Source organism: Mirounga leonina, unplaced genomic scaffold (genome assembly GCF_011800145.1).
Source record: "Mirounga leonina isolate KUSES-001 unplaced genomic scaffold, KU_Mleo_1.0 Mir_150, whole genome shotgun sequence".
NCBI classification, from domain to species: domain Eukaryota; kingdom Metazoa; phylum Chordata; class Mammalia; order Carnivora; family Phocidae; genus Mirounga; species Mirounga leonina.
In genome coordinates, this window is record NW_023270374.1 from 28054340 (window position 1) to 28078535 (window position 24196).

General features: G+C 50.1%; 1 protein-coding gene across 3 annotated transcripts; it reads right to left on the reverse strand.

The window, feature by feature from the left end:
• Positions 1-344: 344 nt before the first annotated feature.
• Positions 345-22830, reverse strand: SLA2 (Src like adaptor 2). Of its 3 annotated transcripts, XM_035006246.1 has the most exons (8): positions 21925-22830; positions 18956-19089; positions 14354-14453; positions 13932-14018; positions 12054-12157; positions 1939-2088; positions 960-1092; positions 345-578 (listed from the first exon to the last, which is right to left on the reverse strand). In XM_035006246.1, the coding sequence occupies exons 2-8, from the start codon at positions 19044-19046 to the stop codon at positions 413-415; spliced, it is 831 nt and encodes a 276-aa protein (XP_034862137.1). In that variant the 5' UTR covers positions 19047-19089; positions 21925-22830; the 3' UTR covers positions 345-412. The 3 variants fall into 3 exon arrangements, with proteins under 3 accessions (XP_034862137.1, XP_034862139.1, XP_034862138.1); XM_035006248.1 differs by lacking the exon at positions 13932-14018; XM_035006247.1 differs by lacking the exon at positions 21925-22830 and having other exon boundaries at positions 18956-19350.
• Between the last annotated feature and the right edge of the window lie 1366 nt (positions 22831-24196).

Genomic DNA, 24196 nt, shown 5'->3' on the forward strand with positions numbered 1-24196 from the left:
TTCCTGTCTTCTAGGCCACAGTCCTACCTTCTGAAGTATGGTATTCTGAGTGAGACTTGTGGATTCTCTTTAAATGTTTTTTTTTTTTTTTTTCCTTCTTGATGCTAGTGGTGGTTTCTACCTAGTGGGTGGAACTGTGGGGGTGTAGAAGGGGACTCAATAGGCAGGGGAGGAAGATGGTTCTGGAAATCCCAAACTCAGGTCAAATTGTGTCAAACCCCAGAGGCCTAGTCTCTTTGGAGCCCTGTCCCTGTTTTCAGCTGGTCTCTACTTGAACTAGAGGTTGCAGGTGGGTTCATGGCATTGGGAGAGGGTTAAGTGACTTCTTGGGGCTGAGACAGGAAGGAGCAGAGGATACAAGTGGGACCCTGAATTTGCCTCTGGAGTGCTCAGGCTGAGCTGAGCTGGGGGTCTAGGTGCTGCAGCGTTGGATTCCCTTTTGGCCTCTGCTTTGGGCCATGGCATCATCCAAGGAGCTGTCATCACTCAGGCTGATGTAGGAGCTGATGGCCTCCCGGAGCCCCTCGCTGAGGAGAGGGGACTCCCCTAAGGCAGGTGCTTCAGAGAACAGGAGGGAGCTATGGAGAGGGGAAGAGAGTTGGGTCAAGGAGCCTCATCCTCCTCCCTGCTCTCACCACAGTTCAAGTTCACACCACCTGAAAACTCTCAGTGGCTCCCTATTCTCTGTCAGATAAAACCCCAGCTTGACTTCTCCATTTAGGACTGGTGCTTTCTGTTCTACCCCATCTTGTCTGACCTTCCATCCTGGCCATCTTTGGCATCTGGGCATGCCCTCTATCCACTCCGTCTTCCTCCTTCCTGCCAGTCCCCCTACAGTCCTGCTGAGCCTGGCTCGCCAGTGTCCCCAAAGGTGACAGGCTCATTTGGGGTTGTGGGTTCCCAGGGGTGGGTCCTTCTTTCTCCTTTGTTCTGCCTTCATGTTCCAAGGGTCCCCTTACCTGTCCAGCTCTTTCCAATTGAGTGGTGCCCTCTGCACAGTCACAGGTAGGGGTAGGGACTTGCCAGGGAGCGGGCCAGCCCTCCGCAGGGCACAGGGTTCCTTGAGGAGGCAGCAGATGTCATCCGCCAACTCTGAGAAAGAGACCTAGACCCTTGACATGGCTGACTCCAGCCCTACTTTACCCTCCCTAACAACCCCCACCCTCACCCTGACAGCTTTCCCCATTTGGCAGGTGGAGGCATGGTCAAAAAAGAATGACGGGGGCACCTGGCTGGCTCAGTCGGTAGAGACTCATGATCTCAGGGTCATGAGTTCAGGCTCCACTTTGGGTGTATAGATTACATTTTTAAAAAAGTGACAGGGCACAAGCCTCAAGCTGTGATCTAGGGGCTGAGATGCAATCAGGTCATTCTAGGCTAGGTTTTGAAGATTTAATTTGCTGTGGTTTTGGGTAGTTTGATGGACCTCTTTGAGTGCCAGTTTCTGGTTAGGAAAGTGCTTTAGGAAGAAGAAAGCTAGAAAATACTTCATCTCTACGTGTTCTGTCAGTATCTACTGCATGGACCCACCCTTTAGGAAACACCTGATCAGTTTTACCAGGAGTGGTCTTTCCTTTCTGCCCCTTTGACACTGCCCTCCTGGCTGCATGCTCCAGGCCCTGTAACAGGACAGGCACCCGGAAATGCTGAGTCAACTGAATCGCACAACAGCAACAGCTCTGGGCCTAGTTCCTGTGGAGAGAACTGTGCCTGCCATTGAGGTCTTGGACTCAGAACCACATGGGAGGTCTATGTGGCTCTGTCAGGGCATGGGATGAAGACAGAGCTCCCCAGCCTATGTTCTTAGCACAGGAACTGGCATGGAGATGGAGAGGTCCCTCTTCTGCCTGTCTGGATATTCTCCAGCAGGTAAAGTGTCTAAGGGCACAACTGTCTGCCCCCTGCACCCCACATCCCAGTCTAATGGGAAGGCCATACCAGAATAGTGATCCACGAGGGCCTGGAGTGAAGGGAAGGTGAGGCGTGGTGAGATGTACAGCCAGCCATTATCAAGGCAGTGGATCCTGTAGTGTCTGATCCGGTCCCACGATGCAGGGCGGCTAAGGCGGACTGACAGGGAGTAACAACCTGAGGAGGAAAGCGTTCCGGGCAGGATTGAGGCCCTACTGGGACCCATCCCAACCCAAGTTGGGAGAAGAAAGCTGAGAATGGCTACCGGGCCCAGACAGAAGGGAAGTGGACAGGGGAGGGGCGAAGACTTGCTCTCTTGGCCATAAATGACCACACATTCTTGATAGGGCTCTCGTGAGGATGAAATGAGATCAATCACACAGCACGCAGCACAGGGCTGGGCACAGTTTACATGACTATTAAGTGTGGCTATTATAGACTCAAGTGGGCAGAAGTGTTAGAATGTGAAAACGTGTCAGTAGATGCCCGCAAGGACGTGCTGAAGGAGGAACTCTCACCGTGCTGGTGGAAAGATAAATCAGTACCTCTCCCTCTGCCTCTGCCTCTCTCTGTGCGCTGCCTCTTTCTCTCAAATAAATAAATCTTAAAAAAAAATAGTTGTGGGAGCGCCTGGGTGGCTCAGTCAGTTGAGTGCCTTCGGCTCAGGTCATGATCATGGAGTTATGGGATAAAGCCCCACACTGGGCTCCCTGCTCAGCAGGGAGTCTGCTTCTTCCTCTCCCTCTGCCCCTGCTCCATCTCTCCCTCAATTTCTTTCTCTCAAATAAATAAATAAAATCTTAAAAAAAATAGTTATGTTCTTTGACCACAACAGAATAAAATTATAAATTAACAAAATATCTGGAAAATCCCCAAATACTTGGGAATAACCCAGAAGTCAAAGAAGAAATCACACAAAAAATTAGCAAATATTTTTAAAGATTTTTAATTATTTGAGAGAGGGGGAGAGAGCACGAGCAGGGGGGAGGGGCAGAAGGAGAAGCAGGCTCCCCCAACTTGGGACTTGATCCCAGGACCCCAGGACCACGACCCGAGCCGAAGCCAGACTCAACCGACTGAGCCACCCAGGTGCCCATTAGCAAATATTTTTAACCTTTTTTTTTGAGAGAGGGAGAGTGCACAAGCAGGCAGGCAGAGGGAGAGGGAGAAGCAGGCTCCCCGAGGAGCAGGGAGCCTGACATGGGGCTAGATTCCAGGACCCTGGGATCATGACCTGAGCTGAAGGCAGACGCTTAGCCAACTGAGCCACCCAGGTGCCCCATTTTTTTTTGAGGAAGCTCTACACCCTGACACTGGTAATTTATTGCCTTTTTTTTTTTCCCCTTAATCAGTTTAGTTTGAGGTTTACCATATTTTTAAGTAATCCCTGTGCCCAGCGTGGGGCTTGAACTGAGTACTCTGAGATGCTCAGTAGTCGGTAGAGTCACATGCTCTACCGACTGAGCCAGCCAGGCACCCTTTTTTTTTTTTTTTTTAAGATTCATTTATTTTGGGGAGGGGGAGGGCAGAGTCTGCCTTCAGCTCAGGAGCCCTGCGTTGGGCTCCCTGCTTAGCAGGGAGCCTGCTTCTCCCTCTCCCTCTGCTGCTGTCCCTCTTTATGCTCTCTCACTCTCTGTCAAATAAATAAAATCTTTAAAAAAAATTAAATTATATATTTTATATATAAAAAATATATATATTCTTATATAAATAGAATAAAGGAGAAAAAACATGATCACCTGAAAAAATGTATAAAAATCATTTGACAAAATTCAGTACTCATCCTGATAAAAAACCACCACCACAAAACTACAAACAGAAGGTGTAATAGTTTCCTATTGCTGCTATAACAAAATACCACAAATTCAGTGGCTTAATCTGAAATGGGTTTCACTGAACTAAAATCAAGGTGTCAGCAGGATTTGTTTCTTCTGCAAGCTCTAGAGGATAATCCATTTTTTGCTTTTCCAGTTCCTAGAAGCCACCTGCATCCCTTAGCTCATGGCTCTTTCTCCATCTTTAAAGCCAGCAGCATAACATTCATCTCCAGTCTCTTTCAAACTCTGATCCTGCTGCCTCTGTTTTATAAAGACCCCTGTGATTTCATTGGGCTTATCTGAATAATCCATGACAGTTGCCCCATCTCAAAATCCTCAACTTAGTCACATCTACAAACTCCCTTTTGCAATGTAAGGTAATAATATTCACAAGTTCCAGAGATTAGGACCTGGACATCTTTGCGGGGGCTGTTACTCTGCCTACCACAGGAGACTACTTTCAACCTGATATAGAGCATCTGTGAAACATCTATAGGTAATATCATACTTAATAAGAAAGACTGAATTTTTCTTCCTAACACTGGGAACAAAGCAAGAACATTCTCACCACTTTATTCATTGTACTAGAGGTCCTAGGCAGTACCATAAGGCAAGAAAAAGAGCTGAATTCCTGAAATAAGGCCTGAAGGCCAACCAACCCAGCTGAACTAAGTAACCAAGTCCCTATATCCTCATATCCTCTGCATGGTTCTCCAGCCACCTCATTTTGCTCACTGTTACCACAGTTACTAAAACCAGGGAGGGTGGCTACACTGAGTATCTAGCTGGTAGACTCAGGGATAATAAGCTCCATCAACACCATGTAGGGTTGACAACCCCACTGTGGAGACAGGTCACCTACCAATGCCATCTGTGACTGGCCTTGGGCTGGTATCCTGCATTCCTTCTCACTGCATGTTCCAGCCAGTCGCAAATACCTACTGCTCTCTCCCAGTTCCAGGACATCTCCACTTTAACTCAGACTCCCTGGGTTCAAAGCCCACACACAACCACATGCTAGAACACCCCTGTTGCCCCGTGCTCACTAGCTGTGTCTCCAGGCACATTATTTGACCTCGCAGATCTGTTTTCTCATCTGTAAAGGGGGATAACAATTCTCCCAGTCTCATCAGCACAAGGATTCAAGTGGTGAAGCAGGGAAAGCATTTAGCGGTGTCTGGCATGTAGCAAGCACCCAATAACCTGTATCAGGCCTATGCTCCTTTGCTCACACTGTTCCTTTTGTAGGGAACACCCTTCCACCTGAGTAACCACCAGTCTTCCCTTTACAACTCAGTTCTGCTCAGACAACTTCCTTCCAGAACACCTTCCCTGCTGCGGAGAAGCCCCAGCCCTAAGCTTGCCCAGGCAGCAGTGCTTCTGTGGCACCAAGAGTCCTGCTCTGCCATCGCCTGTCCCTCAGCCCAAAACACACACAACCAACCGTGAGCCTGCTGAAAGATGGTTCTGATGTACCCTTCCTCCATCTGCCCACCTCAGAAACCTGCAGCACTGTGCATCTGTCACTGAACTCTAACCCTGGCGTCAGGCTCACTGCTTCCCTCCTCTCCTACCTCACATACAGCCTGACAGCAAACCCTACTGGCTATATTCAGAACATACCCAGAATCCAACCACTTCTCACCTGGGCGGAGCCTGCAACAACCTCCCAGGTGGCTTCCCGTTTCCTCGTCACCCCACCCCCAAATCCTCTCTTTGCAGGAGGGATGGGTTTATGTCACTCCCTTACTGAGAACCCAAGTCCCCACCCTGGACACACCCTGCATGACCTGACTCCCAGTGACCTTGTGTTGCTGATTGCCAGCACACCTGCCCCTGCTGAGGATGCATCTACCACGGGGCCTCTGTATACCTGCACACGTCCCATGACCCTGTTCCTCTTAACGCTGCTTTCTTGTTTCTATGTGGCACTTACCATGATCAGACACTTCAGTATTTACATGTTCACTGTCCATTTTGCCAATTGGTTTGTGGGCAGGGATTTTGCTTTTTATATCTTTGAATCCCCACTGCTTAGAACAATATGGCACAGAGTCACCACACAATATCCATTTGTTGAATGAATGAATGAATCTCTGGGATACAGGCTGGACGGAGCCGTGATTACAAGCAGTTTGGAGGAGTGTTTTGCCACTATTTGCACGCCTCCCACTGTCTGTGAACATGTGGTATTGGGGGAAAGTCCACCCCAGCTCTTCATCCTTTCCCCTCCCCTCAATGTCCATTCATGCACTCATTCACTCCTTCATTTACTCAGTATACATCCCTTGAGCACTGACTACATGCCCTGCACAAGGCCCCACATGGTAAATGGATCTTCGTACTCTGGGAAGGAAGTGCTGTCCTGCCAGCACTTCCCACAGCTGGAATTTTCCTTTATGGTCCCCATTTCAAATATTAGTTCTTGTGCTCTTAGCCCACATACCCTAGTTTGGTTTTTTGTTTTGTTTTTGTTTTTTTCTTTTAAGAACTAAGTTTACATTAGCTACAGAAGTGGTCTGAGAGCAAATGGTGGCAAATAGCCTGGGGAAATAACATTGAAATGGGTCACGAAGGGTGAGTATGAGTTCACCAAGTAGAAGAATGGAGGATAGGGCTTTCCAAGGCTGAGGGAGGAGTGTGTGGAAGGATGCAGCAGTGGAAAGAGCAAGGTGGTTTATTCATGAATGTTCTGGTGGGCAGTGGGCCAGAAGAGAGGCTGCGGGAAGGAAAGGTAGGAGCTGTGGCTGGGTGCAGGGGCTGGAGGGAGACCCACTGGGGAAAAGGCACGGAAGGTACAATGTCCTGGATTCCAGGAAGCTCCAGCTCCATAGCCAATGTCACATCTTGGCCTGCAGGAACCTCTGGGGTCAGGCACCGTGTTTTCCCTGGTGTTCCGATGATGATACCAGGCGGTGGGGTGGGGTCCACAGTGGTATGAGGGATCAGACTGGAAGCTGTGTGTGGGAGGTGGGCCTAGCAGGACCCTCCTGACCTTCCTCTGCTAAGGCCTCTGAGAAGCTGACTGCCTCGGGGATGCTGTACCTTGGACCTACCACTGTCTGCAGCCTGAGGACAAGAACCATGACTTAGCAGGCCTGACTCAGAAGAAATGCTCAACAAATGCTTCCCAGAATGGACAGAAGTGAATCTCTCCGTGGTGGGAAGCATGGCTTGATTGTCATCTTCCTTAAAGCGCCCACCAAAGAACAGAGACCCAGGACAGCAGGGAGGTGGCCCTGGTGCTGACCTTTGGAGCAGTCCTGGGACCTCCACAAAGTCGTCAGTGCCCCTTCACAGACCACGGTTTGGGGCCTGACTCAGGCTCTGCCATGAATTTTCCCCAGGCTTAGGACATAAATAGGTATAGCCAGAGGGACCCTAGGGAAGATGGAGAGGTCTTCCCCGCCCCAGTCGACTCTCAGTGGTGTTCTTGTGAGCTCACAGACCCCAGGCCTTCCTCCTCGGTCCACACACAGACTCAAATTCCCCTGCAGAATTCCCTTTCCAGAGGTATATTTGGACCTTGATGCAAAGAAAAGTTTATGCAGGGGCGCCTGGGTGGCCCAGTTGGTTAAGCGACTGCCTTCGGCTCAGGTCATGATCCTGGAGTCCCGGGATCGAGTCCCGCATCGGGCTCCCTGCTCGGCAGGGAGTCTGCTTCTCCCTCTGACCCTCCCCCCTCTCATGTGCTCTCTCTCTCTAATTCTCTCTGTCTCAAATAAATAAATAAAATCTTTAAAAAAAAAAAAAGAAAAGTTGATGCATTTTGCAGCTGGAAAAACATTGTCTCTTACTACTTAATTCTGGTTCCCCTAGAATGGAACTGTGTTTTCAAACTTAAAAGAACATAAGAACCATCCAGAGACCTTGTGAAGGAAGCAGATTTCTGACCTGGAGCCCAGTAAATAGTCAGATTTGGAAGGGGCCCAAGAGTCTTTCTCTGACAATTCTTGTACACTAAAGTCCGAGAACTAGTGTTCTATGATGTTACTCAGGCCCCATAAAGCTGCAGTGCCCTTTTTTTTTTTTTTTTTTTTAGGTTCCACACCCAGAGTGGAGCCCAACATGAGGCTGAACTCATGACCCTGAGATCAAGACCTGAGCTGAGATCAAGAGTCAGATGTTTAACCAACTAAGCCACCCAGGCGCCACCAAACATTTTTTGGCTACAAACCACAGTATGAAATTTTACACTGTGACCTAGGACACACTTAAAATTACCTAAATCAGGGGCACCTGGGTAATTCAGTCAGTTTTTGCCAACTCTTGATTTTGGCTCAGGTCATGATCTCGGGGTCCTGGATCGAGACCTGCGTTGGGCTCTGTGCTCAGGGGGGAGTCTGAGGATTCTTTTTCTCTCTCCCCCTCTCCAGGGTTGTGAGATCGAGCCACTTGTCGGGCTCTGCTTGAGATTCTTTCCCTCCCCTTCTGCACCTACCCCTGCTCATGCTCTTGCTCTTTCTCTAAAATACACAGATCTTAAAAACAAACAAAAACAAAACTCATTGTTAAAATAAATATAATTTTTTAAAAAGTTACCTAAAACAAAAATAGGATGAAACAATATTTTTCCCAACCCCAGTGATGTACCTTGAGGTGTTCTGCCCTTCAAACACTCCCTGGTCCAGATCCACTAAATGAAGGGGTCTCAACCTTCACTGCATATCAGAATCACCAAGGGGGCTTTTATATCTTCTAGGGCCAAAGCCACACCCCTGACCAATTAAATCAGAAACTCAGGGGCACCTGGGTGGCTCACCGGTTAAGCATCTGACTCTCGGTCTTGGCTTAGGTCTTGATCCCAGGGTTGTGGGTTGGAGCCCCATGAGGGTTGTAGGTTCAAGCCCCAGAAACTCTGGGAGTTGGGTGCAGGCATCAGTAATTTATAAAGCTCCTCAGATGAGTCCAACTTGAAGCCAAGGTCTAGATCAGCATTTTTAAAAATATTTTTAAGTAATCTCTGCCCAACGCGGGGCTCAAACTCACGACCCTGAGATCAGGTGTCACATGCTCTACCAACTGAGCCAGCCAGGTGCTCCCTAGATCAGTGGTTCTTTTTATTTAATTATTACTATTATTATTATTATTATTATTTATTTGAGAGAAAGAGAGCAGGGGGAGGGGCAGAGGGAGAGAGAGACTCTCAAGCAGACTCTGCACTGAACACAGAGCTGGACACAGGGTCAATCTCATGACCCTAAGATCATGACCTGAACCAAAACCAAGAGTCAGACACTTAACTGACAGCCACCCAGGTGTCCCAAGATCAGTGGTTCTTTTTTTTTTTTTTTAAAGATTTTATTTATTTATTTGAGAGAGAGAATGAGAGAGAGAGAGCATGAGAGGGGGGAGGATCGGGAGGGTCAGAGGGAGAAGCAGACTCCCTGCTGAGCAGGGAGCCCGATGCGGGACTCAATCCAGGGACTCCAGGATTATGACCCGAGCCGAAGGCAGTCGCTCAACCAACTGAGCCACCCAGGCGCCCAAGATCAGTGATTCTTAAAGTGTAGTCCCCAACATCACCTGCGAGTTTGTTGGAAACGTAAATTCTCAGGCCCTGCCCAAGACCCACCAAATAAGAAATATGGGTGGGTGGCCAGTTCTTTGTTTTAAGTACTCTAGCTGATTATGATGGCCACCCAGATTTGAGATCCACTGCTCTATAACCACTGAACTAAACTGATTTCTTAGAACACAAAGGGGTTTTAACCTGCAGCTTGACAAATACTGTCCTAAAGAAGACTCAGATGAGAGATTAGAAATTAGTACTGGGGAAACTTCTGCCTTTCCTGCAGAACTGACAAATCTCTTCCTTTTGTTTTTTAAGATTTTTATTTAGTTATTTGACAGAGAGAGAGAGAGACAGTGAGAGAGGGAACACAAGCAGGGGGAGTGGGAGAGGGAGAAACAGGCTTCCCTCGGAGCAAGGAGCCCGATGCGGGGCTCGATCCCAGGACCCTGGGATCATGACCTGAGCCGAAGGCAGACGCTTAACGATTGCAGCCACCCAGGCGCCCCAAATCTCTTTTGTGATGAGAGCTGCATTCTGATCTACCCCCTTTTGGGGTTGGCTATGGCGAAGCTCAGAGTCAAATCTAATCTGAATCCCAGAAATCATGTGTATGTTTATGGATCTTTAATATATATTTTTAAAGATTTTTTTTAAAGATTTTATTTATTTATTTGACAGAGAGAGACACAGCGAGAGAGGGAACACAAGTAGGGGGAGTGGGAGAGGGAGAAGCAGGCTTCCCGCTGAGCAGGGAGCCCGATGGGGGACTCGATCCCAGGACCCTGGGATCATGACCTGAGCTGAAGGCAGACTGAGCTGAAGGCTTAACGACTGAGCCACTCAGGTGCCCCTATATTTTTAAAGATTTTATTTATTTATTTGACAGAGAGGGAACACAAGCAGGGGGAAAAGGAGAAGCAGGCTTCCCGCGGAGCAGGGAGCCCGATGCGAGGCTTGATCCCAGGACCCTGGGATCATGACCTGAGCCGAAGGCAGACGCTTAATGACTGAGCCACCCAGGCGCCCCTTTACTATTTTTTTAAAGATTTTACTTATTTGAGAGAGAGAGAATGCGCATGAGCACAAGCAGGCAGGGGGGCAGAGGGAGAGGGAGAAACAGACTCACTGCTGAGCAGGGAGCCCAATGCCAGGCTTGATCCCAGGGCTCTGGGATCATGACCTAAGCGGAAGACAGACACCTAACCAACTGAGCCACCCAGGTTCCCCTGTTTATGGATCTTTAAAGATCATTGTCTGCTTTCTCCTGTATTTCCCAGCCAGTTCCTTGAGTATATGTGCCTTCTTAGGAAGGCACAGTAAGTCGGGGCGCCTGGGTGGCTCAGTCGTTACGCGTCTGCCTTTGGCTCAGGTCATGATCCCAGGATCCTGGGATCGAGCCCCTCATCGAGCTCCCTGCTCGGCGGGAAGCCTGCTTCTCCCTCTCCCACTCCCCCTGCTTGTGTTCCCTCTCTTGCTGTTTCTCTCTCTGTCAAATGAATAAATAAAATCTTTAAAAAAAAAAAAAAAGGAAGGAACATTAAGTGCTGGTCACTATGCAGTTATGGCTAAACCAGGCCAGAGAAGGGGTGGGGATGGGGCAGTTGAGCACAGAGCACTTCCTGTGGCTTCTCAAGCTCACTAGGGCCTGGTTTGCAGCACTCCTGCCCCAATCAGCTCCAGTGCTGTGGTTTCCTGTTTGCAGCCTACACTCAGGCCAGCCTCAAGCCCCAGCCAGCCTTTGGGTGTAAGGGGGGATGGTAATGCTGTCCAGAAAGTAGCAGGAGGGGCTGGGGAGAGGTCAACCCAGCGAGTTTCTGAAGGAAGGGGAGGAGAGGCAAAGATGTGCTGCAGGGGGCCCTGGGAGGGAGACTGAGAGCAAAGGACCCTGACAACCCACTGGTTGGTTAAATTCGGGCAAGCACAGGAGGCCTGTCATTCCTGAGTCTCTCCACCCTAGTCTACCACTGAGTTTGCAATTCCACCATTGTGACACATGGGCCTTTCTTGGGTGTCTGAAGTGAGGAGGACCTCAGCTGGGTTTGAATCCCAGCTTCATAGCTATGTCTACCCAGGCAAATTGTTTCTCCTCCCTAAGCCTCAGTTTCCTCATCTGTAAAATGGGGAACTACAATCCTTCAAACTTCAAACAGGGTTGTTTGAAGACACTTAAAGGGCCTACCATAAACATCAGCATCGCCACTCTTTCAACGTCCTTCTCTGCCCCCACTGTAAGGGTCGCAGGGCAGTAGCTCAGAGGGAGGCAGGGGCATCAGAGACAGATTCTATCAGCTTTGTGTTTGCAAAAGTCCTATACCTGAGGTGGGAGAAGGCCCATAGGAATGTGCAATGTGACATGTCCCTACCCCTCTTCAGCCTTTGTTTCTCCATCTTCCTCATCTGTACAATAGAAAGAAGATCAACAGCTGACTTCTAATGAGTTTTCTGGTTTTGACTGACTGGTGACCCAGAACACAGAGACCTCATGAACTTGACAACTTTTTGCCAAGAGATCAGGACTGTGTTGTGTTTTGGGGAGGGAGGAATCATTGCTGGTCCGGGCAGGGAAATCCTGTGACTATACTCTATTACAAGACCCAATGGCCAAAGTGTAGGCTGAGCCTGGATCCCCACTGTGGGCCATTCACACCCACTTTTAGAAATGGGCTTTCATGGCAGCAACATGGTGGTCAGTCAGCCAAACTGTCTGACTCCAAGGCCAGGTACTCCAGCCCTTCACTTTTGACCTCCTACCTATACCCCCAAGTCACCTCTTGGCATTCGAGGGACAAGCCAGGGCTCAGCTTACCCACCTTTCCTGGTCTGGCTCTCCCGGATGAGGAAGGCCCCTCCAGAGTTTCCAGGCAGCAACAGCAGTTCTTCAGCTTTCTCCCGGCTCAGGCCCTCATACAGCCACCTGCGGGAGGGACAGAGAGAGGTCAGCCTGGGCATGGGTGAGCCAAGACTCTACTCAAACCCCTCCTCCCTCTCTGGGCCTCAGAGTTCCATCTGTACCTTGGTCTCTAAGGGCCCCCCAGCTTTGTCTTGGTCCTGGTTCCAGAGGCTGCAGAGGACAACATTATGGGGTCAGCCCCAGCCTTTTGCGCCTGGAGACCTCATTCCCAAGTGGCCAGGAGGCTGGGGGAAGGTGGGGTGATCATAGACTCCTATCACTGCCCAGCTCCTCTAGCACACCTATGCTAGCCACTCACCTTTCCAAGAATTGCCTATGTGTGTGTGTGTGTGTGTGTGTTTAATTGTAGTAAATATTTTCTTTGAACATTTTAAAGTTTAACTTTGCAGCCAAAAGACATGTGGGTGAACATGTATTCATTATCAGTGAAATCTAACTCCCATTGGAGCTTATTTGTGGGTAGAAATGTTGGACTAGAATGTTCAAGACATTCTAAAATCTTGGAAATAATCATGTAAGATATCGATCACCGTATGTGCCTCCCAAAGCACAGATCTTCATGACCTATTCCTCGGGGCCTCTCACTGCTGGATTGTTGATTACCCTCGCCCCCTATTTTCCTTTCTCCTACACTTAATCCTTCACCTATATGTCCATGAAGGACTTAACTGCAATGGAAAGTTCAGGGTGGTTTTGCAGGAATTTTTTGGCTTACTAGTCCATCAGCCTTCTAATGTCCCCAGAGTCATGCCTTATGGTCCCGGGGAAAACCTACAGAAGCCAACTCGATGGAAATGGCTGCCTCCCTGTCATCGTGTGAAATTCCATAGGCAAATCCAGAGTCAGGGTTGAGTCCATTCCAAGGAGATAAATCAGAGAAGCTGTGACCTGCTTGGTGCCAGCAGCAAACTTAGCCTAGTTTTATAGTAAATAAAACAAGTCATTCTTAAGACTTACAAACACGGAGGAAGCAGATGGAGTGGCAAGGGAAGGGGACTCTTAGAGGTGGCCAGCGTCTCCTTGGCTGAAACTTCAGTGCCACGCTGGGGATGCAAAACCTCTGGCCAGTGGGGCCAGGCCAGCCAGAAACACATGGGTGCCAACCACCTCTATGCGAGCTGATTCTGCGAGGAGTCCGCACATCTCGGGAGCCCTGCACTACTTTCACCAGAGCCAGACATCCCGTGAGCCTCAGAGAAGGCAGGCCACCCAGTGCCAGAGTCGCGCTTTCTCTCAGAACAGAAGAGCGGCCATCACAGCATACCTCCTGACTCCGTGTTATGCGGGTTAATCCCACCGAAAGGCAGTTCCCTTCCTTCTCTCTCATGACATAGAATTTGCTCTGGAGTTGGTTTCTTTTGTCACTCACTCGTGGCGAGCGATGGCATCCCCCATGTCCTGCCCACTGTGAGGCCCCTCTTAGAAGGGCAGACTTGCAAGATATGGGGCACCACCCCTCCATTTTCTTGCCTCAGGACATTTAGGACACGTATGCAGCTGCTCCCTTCCAGCAGTCTCCTCCACTGACTCCCGGACACCCTCCAAAGCCCAGAGGACATCTCTGTGGGGCCTTCCTGAGCCCCCTCTTCTGGGCTCCCAAGTCTCGCAGGCCGACCTGAGAGCTCAGGCTAGCTGTTCACTCTTCCTGAGGGCAGGACCCAGGCCTGATTCTCCCCTGTCCCATTTTGCTCAGCACAGAACTGGCCATAAAGAACCACGCTCGTGGGAAGAGAAAGCAGGAAGTTCCCCTAAGGCAGGGCCTGGGGTGTGAACTCACCCATGGGAGATTTTGGCCACATGACTGCTGGGGATGCTGTATTCTGTGCCTGAAACTTCTGACATCACCGTCCACCAGTCTCCATCTCTGGGGAGAGAAAGGAGAGGGGAACTGCTCATTTAGGCTTCCGGAGGACCTGCCAGTCTGGCTCCTTCCGCCTGCACCGGCCAGTGCTGCTACCTCCTGGGCAGGAAATGGCACGATTCAGGGCCCCCTGCAAGGCCCTGCCTACCCAAGGCTTCTCCCTACAGCTGTGTCAGACTTCCTAAATCCCACGATTAGGGCCACGTGTGAGCTCAGTGCCAAAGGCCATGCTCTTTACTCCCGGAGTGAGGGGCCCCTTCTCCCATGAGTGCATCTTCAGGTGCCAGGGGGAGGAAGCAGAATTCCCCACCCTCCCCCCCAATTAGGACAGGACTTACTCAGAGATGATGGTCAACGGATCCCCCGGTCTCAGTGACAGCTCTGTGTGCTCGCCTACCGGGAAACTGCCCAGGGCCACAGCTGTGGCCCTGCTTCTCTCTGGAGGGAGGGACAGAGATGGTCACCCTCTTGGCTAGTCTTCTCTCCACATGTGAAGTCTAGTGGAGTCTGGGCTTTCTACCATCAACCCAACCCCGCCATGAACACCCTGGGGAGCATGTCTGCTGGGATCCCAGGAGGGCTACTCTGGAATCTGAAGCTTTTCCAGTGGCCTCTACAGAGCCCTACAGATGCCCAGACATCTTTTGGGGTCACTCAGGGAAAGGACTGGTGTGGCAAGAGGAGTAGGGCTCCTGGCTACAATTGCTTTTTATATGGAGACGTTCAAGAAGATCTTGATAAAATGATTCTGCTGCTCAGCAAACTTAAAAACTATAGCTCTAAGCAGGTATCAGCACAGATCTTGGAGCTCAGTTTCTAGAAGGCAGTTTCTGGAAGTTCTCATGATGGGGGCACTGAATGGACTAACCTTTAGGGCTGAGGTCCGGGGTACGCATGGGAGGAAGAGGGCTGGTGGAAGGGCCAGTGAAATCACAGATGTGGACAGGCTTTGTAACTCTAGCGTGCCATGCATGTGGGTAGCATGGCTCTCCCATGGCTTTTGTCCAGAATGACAGGTATAGGTCCGTGCTGCCCCAAGAAGAGGCGGGGCCAGGCCTGGCTCAGAGCAGACACCCAACAGGTACATGTGGCCCAGTCAAGTGTCCTGTCCTGGCCACATGCCTGCCATCCTTTACTGAGCAACTGCTCAGTGTCAGGGCCTGACTGGGTGCATCACTCCGGCCCTCACAAGCCCCTGAGGTAGTCCTCTCTGGTCAGCCCCATCACACAGCGAGGCAACTGAGGTGAGACACGGCACTGTGCCAGGAATGGCTCCTATGCCATTCCCTGTCCCTCTGCCCATGGGGCACTGTTGGGGTGGGTGACCATTGTGGCTACTCATGGGCCCAGGTTGGAGGGACTTGGCTAGACAGCAGTAGCACCTCTCCAAAAAGGCCCAGGCTCGCTGGGACGCTAACATTCAGAGAGGGAGTCACAGAGCCAGAGGCTGCCAAGCTTCCCCTCTCCCCCACACCATCACACCAAGATTGATCCCAAGGACATGGCAGCTATGAGGACAATTCTGAGGTTGGATGGTAGGTGGCAAGCAGCTCCCTCAGCACAGGATGCTCATGCCCTCATCTACCTCAGGGATCAGCCCACCTAGTCTAACTAGACCTCCTGATACCTGTCTGGGCCTTCTCATCCTGAAAAACCTGCCCTCCGTAAGCTGCTGAGATTCACTTCACCCACATCCCAGTGTCCCTCCCTCTCCTTCCTCTTCATCCCTTTTCAGTAGGGGTCTCTGAAACAAAGGGAAAAGAGAGACACACTTGTCAGCACATCAGTGCATCAAGCTATGAAAAGCAGTCAAGGTCAGCATGAAAAGTTTATCTGTCTCATAGATGCTCCTGCAGGAGGCAAGACCTCAGAGGGTTCTGTGATACCCTCTAGACAGATGTCCCCAGAGATAGGGGAGAGAGAGCAGATGGAAAGACAAGGACCAAGGGGATGGGGCATCAGTGGGGCAGACCCAGAGCTGGACACTGTGTGGCCTAAGGGCCTATACTCCAGGTGGACATGGGAAGAATGAGACTGTGATCCTGGAAAAGGGCTGGTTCCTATGTGTCCTCCCAGACACATGTGCAGATCTACGTGGTGACCCTGGACTGGAGCTCCTCAGAGCCGTCAGCAGCACAGGGCCTGGCCGTCCCATGGTGCCGGGAAATGCCTGATGCCTGAATAAACAATGCAAGCAAGTCTTGTGGAAAGCATCCTCCAACAAGGGTGAAACCAAGTGGCCTGGAAGGACCCCTTCCCCCCCTGGAAGCCCTGGCATTGTGCCCCTGGTTGCCACTGGGCTGCATATGCTGTCCCCGATTGACCCATCTGCCTGGCCGACTCGCCTGCACCTTTCACGCCTTGGATAAAATGTCCCTTCCTTGGTGAAGCCTTCCTGATGAGTCCCTAAGCACACACTCTTAATCAGAGTCCCTTAAAATGCACTGTCACCAAAATTGTACACAATTATAACAGAGCCTGTATCTGGGGCTTGACTGTCCCTGAAGGCAAGGACTGTGCCTATCTTGTCCATTGCTATGTCCCCCTGCTCCTGGCACAAGGCCCGGTATGGGGTAGAGCCTTGGTAGATTTTGGATGGATGCAAGGCTGATAGACAAATGACTCATGGAAGGGGCTGCCCCAAATCTGTGTTCCTGCTGGGCTCAGGGGTTGACATACCAAGAGACAGGCCCTTCCTTCCCCCTGGAGACCCTGTCAGAGAGGGAAATGCAGTTCCCCTCAGGTCTCACAGGCAGGGAGAGCCCCCAGAGCACCCACTGGGGGTCAGCCCCCCAGCACTCTGGCCATGACTCAGAGCAGCCTTGGGGCTGCAGCCTATGGCTAGATTCAGAGGAAATGAGGGGGAGGTCTGTGTGGTTTCCAGGTCTCTTCCTGCAGGGCCTGGTGGGCCCCCAGCTCCCTGCAGACTGAGTGACTAAAAGGAGGCAGCTGCTTCCCCACCAAGAGAATGACAGTGCCCAGGGTGTTAATGCCTGTGGGAGGCTGGCATTAGAGAGAGGAATGTATTAGGGGCAGGGCCGAGGAGGGGAGGAGGCCCCAGCCATTGCAGGGGAGTTTCCAGACTGGGGATAGCTTCTGCCCAAACACAGGCATCCAGATATTTGGCTCTACAGTCTCCTGGTTCTGTTTAAGTGTGTGTCCATGTCCTTCCTCCTAAAAGTGCTGCTTGGTTTAGAGTGATTTGTTATCTGTGATGGTTAATTTTGTGTGTCAATGTGGCTAGCCCACAGTACCCAGATACTGGGTCAAACACCAGTCTAGAAGTCTAGATGTTGCTGTGAGGATGTTTTTAAGATGAGATAACAATTTAAGTCAGTAGACTCTGAATAAAGCTGATTACCCTCCATAATGTGGGTGGGCCTCACCCAGTCAGTGGAAGATCTTAAGAGAAAAAGACTCAGGTCCTGCAAGGGAGAGGGATTTCCAGACTTGACTCTGGAATTCTGCAGCATTAACTCTTCCTTGGGCCTCTGGCTTGCTAGCCTGCCCAGCAGATTTCAGCCTTGCCAGCCCCCACAGTTGCATGAACCAATTTCTTAAAATAAATTCTGTGTCTACACACACACACACCCCCACCCCCCCACACACACACCCATGTACACATACCCTATTGGTTCTGTTTCTCCAGAGAACCCCAATGAATACATCATCAAAACCCCAAATCAGGATATGATTTGAGAAAGGATTTGTGGGTCGTTTGGGGGAACAACAAACAAACTGGGCCTATAGTTTCAATATGAAAATAATAGAATTTCTAGGATATTTTGATTTTCTCATTGTCTTAAAAACTGGCATTTTTTTTGGGCACCTGGGTGGCTCAGTTGGTTGGGCGACTGCCTTCGGCTCAGGTCATGATCCTGGAGTCCCGGGATCGAGTCCCGCATCAGGCTCCCTGCTCGGCGGGGAGTCTGCTTCTCCCTCTCCCACTCCCCCTGCAGTCCCTCTCCTGCAGTCTCTGTCAAATCAATAAATAAAATCTTAAAAAAAAAAATAAATAAAATCTTAAAAAAATAAAAAAAATAAATAAAATCTTAAAAAAAAAAAAAAAAAGAGGGCGCCTGGGTGGCTCAGTCAGTTAAGCGACTGCCTTCGGCTTGGGTCATGATCCTGGAGTCCCTGGATCGAGTCCCAGGTCGGGCTCCCTGCTCGGCGGGGAGTCTGCTTCTCCCGCTGACCCTCCCCGCTCCCATGCTCTGTCTCTCTCATTCTCTCTCAAATAAATGAATACAATCTTTAAAAAAAACAAAAACTGGCATTTTTTAGTTAGGACTATCTTGAAAATCACAGTCGTAGGCTCAGCATAGCATTATAGGTCCCAATTTTTTCCAACTGCCATAGTTCTAATTTGGCTTCCGGTATTTCACGGGGTAAGAAGACATACTTTGGAGAGCCACACTGTCCAGTAGAACTTCCTGTGATGAAGGAAATGTTCCGTAACTGTGCTGTCCGATAGGTAGCCACTAGCTACACATGGCTACTGAGCACTCAAAATGCGGCTGGTGTGACCGAGGAGCTACATATTTAACTTAATTTCATTTTAATGAACTTTACTTTGAATTTAAATGGCCACAGACGGCTGGAGGCTATTATAACGGACAGGGCAGCTTTGGAGAGCTTTGGAGACCTTTGGAGAGGTCTTACGAGTTGCCAGCTCAATTTCCTAATAAACGGAGGAGGAGGGAAGCTCTCCTGGTCAGCACCTGTCACTCGCCCACATTTTCTAGCTTACCAGTGTTCTGACTGCTGAAATGTAAGCTCCTCCAGAGGAGGGACCCTGCCTGTATGGTTCACGGGGAAGGGCCTGGGATATAGCAGGCGCTCATTGAAACTTGAAGCTGTGCTGGAGTGGCTGGTCAGGAAGGCTCACAGAGGCAGCGATGTCTGGGGCCGTGAAGCCTTACTGTGTCTGGGAAGCCTACCTGCTTGCATGGGCACAGGGCCCGGTTCTCGGACAGAGGGGCTCGAGCTTGGGCTTGGCAGGGTTTTCCCTCTGCTGGGCTGACCTCCCATCGTTCCTCAGCAGAACACTCAGAAGTACATGGCCGAGAGAAATCTGAAAGAGATGCTGCAGTGGACACAGAGGCCCTGGTCCCCAGACACCCTCTCCCTCCCCAGCTCAGCCCTGCTGACAAGAGTGAATGATCCCTCTCCCAGCAGGACTAGGCTCCAGCCCCTCCACTAGATTCTGGAGGCTCTCTTCTCTGAAGCTGGACCCTGGTTCCTCTGGTGGGCCCACTTTTCCACGCCGCAGCCATGCTCTATTCTTTGTTTCTGGGCCTTTACCTGTGTGGGGCCCCTCCCACTGGCTGGACTGCCCTTTCCCCTGGGGGCCTGTCTGGATCCCACCCTTCCCTGGGAAGATTTCTCTGAATCCCCCAGCCATCATTCCTATAATCTACCCAGAACCATTTCCTGACCTGGGATCACACTGGCAGGGGACAATGAGAGGACCCATGACTAGGGTTAGAGGTGGGCAAGGGGCATCTGAGGAAGCTTGGGAGCTGGTGTCCTAACAAGCTAAGGTGACACTGAGCACACTGTTATGGGTGTCCCAGGGCGAAGTAAGATGATTGGGAGACTGTACACCATAGTGATGACTTGCAAGGCTTTGGAGGGATTGGCTGTCCAGCCACTTCCCTGCTCTTTGCTTCCATTTCTTCATCTGAAAAATGGGGATACTAATACCCAACATTTGGGTCCAAAAGATAAGGCACGTGAGAAGCTTGGTCAGGGCACACTTTTTCTTTATTGTGCTCTGAATGTCGCTTCACCAGAGGCCACTCCTGGGAGACTTGCCCTTTTTTCTTTTTCTCAGCTCTGTTGCATTCCTTCCCAAGGTGGTTGTTGCTTTTTTTTTTTTTGAAGATTTTATTTTGTAATCTTTACACCCAACATAGGGCTCGAACTCACAACCCTGAGATCCAGAGTCACATGCTCTACTGACTGAGCCAGCGTGCCCCCCTTCCCAAATTTTAATTATTTATTTATTAGAGTGTTTACTTGTTTAATTTGCCATTATTCCATAGCTCAATAAGGACAAAGACCTATTTTTGTTTGCCTGTTTCCTCAACAATTCATGAGGCACCTGGCCCATAAAAGGCACTCAACACACATTAACTAAATGGACAAAGTGATTATTAGCTCTTTGGACAGGTGTCTTATCCTTAGAATAATTTTAATTTCCAGAGTAATGCTAATTTTTTCGAACATTTTATTGAAGTGTTTCAGGGAGGTGGTTTCATTCTTTCAGATGGTTTCATCCTTTTCATGGAGACGAGGAATAATTATACCAGCTTGGTTCCCTGGAGGAGCTCACGGAATGGCACAGGGACATAGCAGGCTCTGGCCTTGCCTTTGAACCCTTCACCATGCCTGGGTAAGGATGGGTTTCTGTCATTATCATGGAGAGTTCTGTACTCATAAGGCTGGAGCTCCTTAATACAAAACTGGCCCATCTTTAGGAAATGGCTCCTGGCAGCCACTTCCTGCTCAGACTTTGGGATCCTGAAGCCTTGGCAGGCCGAGACAGAATTCTGCTTCCTGAGGAGATCTCTAATGCGCTCACTGCTAGGGCTCCCCTTCACATAAGGTTTTCAACATCCCTGCTGCTCCCTAGCCTATCCTTTCCCCTGGGGTATCAGATACAAGCTCTATGCTTAACTGTGCAGACATGAGTCCAGAAAACCTCAGGGAGAGATCTCTCCTGGGTAGCATGAGTGATTCATTCAGACCAACCAGTCTCCAGCTGTGTGACCTCCTCACACAAAGCACGTAGCCTCTGTCTTGTCTTTGAATTGGGGATAGTACCAACTCCACTGGGCTGTGGGGAGAATTCGGGGAGCTGACATAGAGTGGGTGCTCAGTAAAGGTTAGTTTCCTTCCCCTCCTTCAGGAAGACAAAGTTACCACAATCACCAATTGCACTAAACCCAAAGACTTCTTCCTACAGCAGGTGGAGCTGGGAGATGGACCCAAGAGAGGTAGGAGAGCCACACTCAGGCTGGAAGCATCCCCCTTCCCTGACCTCTGCCAGCTCCCTTCACCTGGCCTGGTCAGGGCCAGGCAGCTTCCTGGGGTGAAATGAAGACCACGGGGTATGCAGGCCTGGGAGGTGATGTTGGTCAAAACTTTAGAAAGAATCTAATTAATTGCACACGTATTTGAACAATTTACTGTGTGCTAGGCACTTTCTTGGGGTCCCGAGCCAGTGGGTAGAAGGAAAGAGTAAAGGCCGCTGAAATGAGCACACTGACTGCTGTTGTTTTTTGATCTTTTCACTGTATCCTGTGAGAGCCTGGCAGCTTTGAAACCCATTCACATACAACGATGAGGGCTCAGAGAGGGCAACCTCGTGCTCACTCTCACGCAGTTGGTTAGTGCAGAGCTGGGTCTACAAATCCACGTCTTTTGTGTTTTTGTGCTTCTGAAGCCATTTTTTAGTGGTGAAAGTAAGAGTGATGATTTTGGATTGAGCTAAAGGGAGACCTCTCTCTCAACTGAGAAACATCACCCTTTCGACTCTAAGCCAAAAATGCCTTCAGAGATTATAATTCAGACTCCTCTCATTCACTGATGTTGGAAGGCTGGAGCCCAGAGGGGGCCCCAAAGTCCTACAAGCATGCTGGTGACCAAGATAGGACCAGAACAGGCATGAAGACAAGCTCACAGGCATAATATAATTCTTGGGGGGGGGGGGGGGGGGCAAAGGCGGAATGGGGGAGCCTGGGTTCCTTCAGGGACCCTCAAAACTACCCTCTTACATCGTCAACAGAACAACTTATTTTCCTGGAACTTGTCCCCCCACTGTAAAGCCCACTCCCAGCCTCTGAGGGGACCATCCTTCCTCACAGTCCCGGGGCCATCAGAAAACAAAAGCAAATGTACTTACTTGGTTTCCTGTCATCAAAGCTTGGGGCAGGGGCTCAGCTTAGATGCATGCTTTGGCTGGAGAGGTTAGGGCTTTGGAAGGCCCTTTGGAACATCTGCCGAAGTCCTTAGTCCTAGGACACCCAGAATCCTCTCAGCCTGGGAGACTCTTCAGGGAGATGTTCTTGGTATCCCTTTGTGTGGCTCTGCATCTGCTGTGGTCAGCAGTTTGTAGACCTGGGATGGGACAGGAGACTGGTGCTTCTTAGGGACCCCCCCACCCTGGACAGCCCTCCCAAGCACAGCCAGGCCAGGGAAGAAGGCCCAGGGCTCTTTGAGCTTTGTCATAGGGTCCTTGGGGCTCCCAGCTCACATCTGCAGGCTCTGTGGTTCTCACAACCACCCATTTCCTCTGACGGCATCACAGACCATCAAGGAGCCACCTTCCCCAAGTTCCTGTTTTAAGCAGCTGCCTTGTCATGATCCCAGAGGGAGAGGTTTTTCTCTGGTTTTGTGTCTTGGTCTTGCCTGAGGAACACAGAACTGAGGTAAATGAGGAGTTTCCCATTCTTACCTGAGCATTATAATCATCTGAAGTTCTTGTCGGTATCAGATTCCTGGGCTCCTCCTCCATCTTCTGAATCCAAGTCACCCGAGGAAAGCCTAGGAATCTGAATTTTATATACTCCAAGAGATGCCCTCAACTGGCTTTGGGGGAAGCACTGCCTTGGAGGGATGTGTCCTACCCTTTAATGTGGATAGGTATCCCTTGGGGATCTTGTTAAATGGCAGATTCTAGTTCGGTGGGCCTGGGGTGGGACTGAAGACTCTGCATTAACAACTCCCAGGCAATACCCATATTGCTGGTCCATGAACCACACTTTGAGTAACAAGACCTGGATAGTGGTTCTCCAAGTGTGGTCCTAGGACAGCAGCCTCAGCATCATCTGTGAATTTGTTAGACATGCAAATTCTTGAGCCCCATCTCAGAGCTACTAAATCAGAAACTCCATTAGGTGGGGCCAGCAATTGCTTTCCACGAGCCCTCCAGGTGTTCTGATGCACAGCCCAAATCTGAGTGTCACTCAGCTAGGATAAAGAAATTTCTGACAGAATTGCCTTTGATTGGTGTGTTACCTTCAGTCATTATCTAAATAACCACACCTACTGCTGCCTTTCCATTAGGGGCTTAGTATTCCTGGAGACATGATTTTTTTTTCTTAAAGATTTTATTTGAGGGGCGCCTGGGTGGCTGTCAGTTAAACGTCTGCCTTCGGCTCAGGTCATGATCCCAGGGTCCTGGGATCGAGCCCTGCATCAGGCTCCCTGCTCCACGGGAAGCCTGTTCTCCCTCTCCCACTCCCCCTGCTTGTGTTCCCTCTCTCACTGTGTCTCTGTCAAATAAATAAATAAAATCTTAAAAAAAAAAAGATTTTGAGAGAGTGAATGAGGGAGCGAGCGAGTACAAGCAGGGGAGGGGCAGAGGGAGAGGGAGAAGCAGACTCCCCTGCTGAGCAGGGAGCCTGACTCAGGGCTGATTCCAGGACTGTGGGATCATAACCTGAGCGCAAGGCAGAATCTTAACAGACTGAACCCCCCCACCCCCACCCCCGAGACATGCTTTTTAACACAAAATGGCCCTGAAATAGCTCCTGACTCCAGCTCAGACTATGAAGCCTTTACTGGGGCCCTGCCAGCTAGGGCACACTCCAGCTCAGGTTCTCCCTTTCTCCCAGGGAAGGCTGGTTTGATACTTAACTCCATGGGTACTTGGTGTGAAGAGCTGAAGAAGCCAGAATGGAGACACATCCTGTCTCCATGATGGCCACTCAAGGATGTGGCCCATGGCAGGGAGGAGAGGGAGCACAGGCCCACCCTCCTGCTCCTGTCTGCATACCATTCTGACGTCTATCTTCTTATCAGACAGGAAAGACTTTCAGACTGGCCTCAAGGTGAGGTCCAAGAAGCCACCTGAGAAACTCCCAGATTTGCCGCTTACTAGTTGTGTAACCATTTGTAGTTACCTCTAGGCCGGTTTCTCATCCATAAAATGGGACTAGCATGTTACCTCACTGGACCATTATTTGGAAACCTATAGGAAGGTGCAAAGGGCCCCAGCCTACAGTAGATGCTCAATAAAGGCTGAATATGAAAATGCATCGATTTTGGAAGAACTGGGAAATTTTTCAGGCTAGGTGACCTTGACCAAAACACTTAACTCTCCTCAGCCGTTTTTTGTCTGTACAACAGACCTGACCAATTTGCAGGGGTGCCATGAGAACTGGGTAAGATGA

Coding starts and splice junctions, on each gene's coding strand:
- SLA2 (XM_035006246.1), bottom strand. CDS start 19,046: ATGGGAGGTCAGCCCAGCAGAGGGAAAACCCTGCCAAGCCCAAGCTCG. Junction 12,158..13,931: donor GTGGCCAAAATCTCCCATGG/GTGAGTTCACAC, acceptor TCCCTCCCGCAG/GTGGCTGTATGAGGGCCTGA. Junction 1,093..1,938: donor CCTCGTGGATCACTATTCTG/GTATGGCCTTCC, acceptor TCTCTTTCTCAG/AGTTGGCGGATGACATCTGC.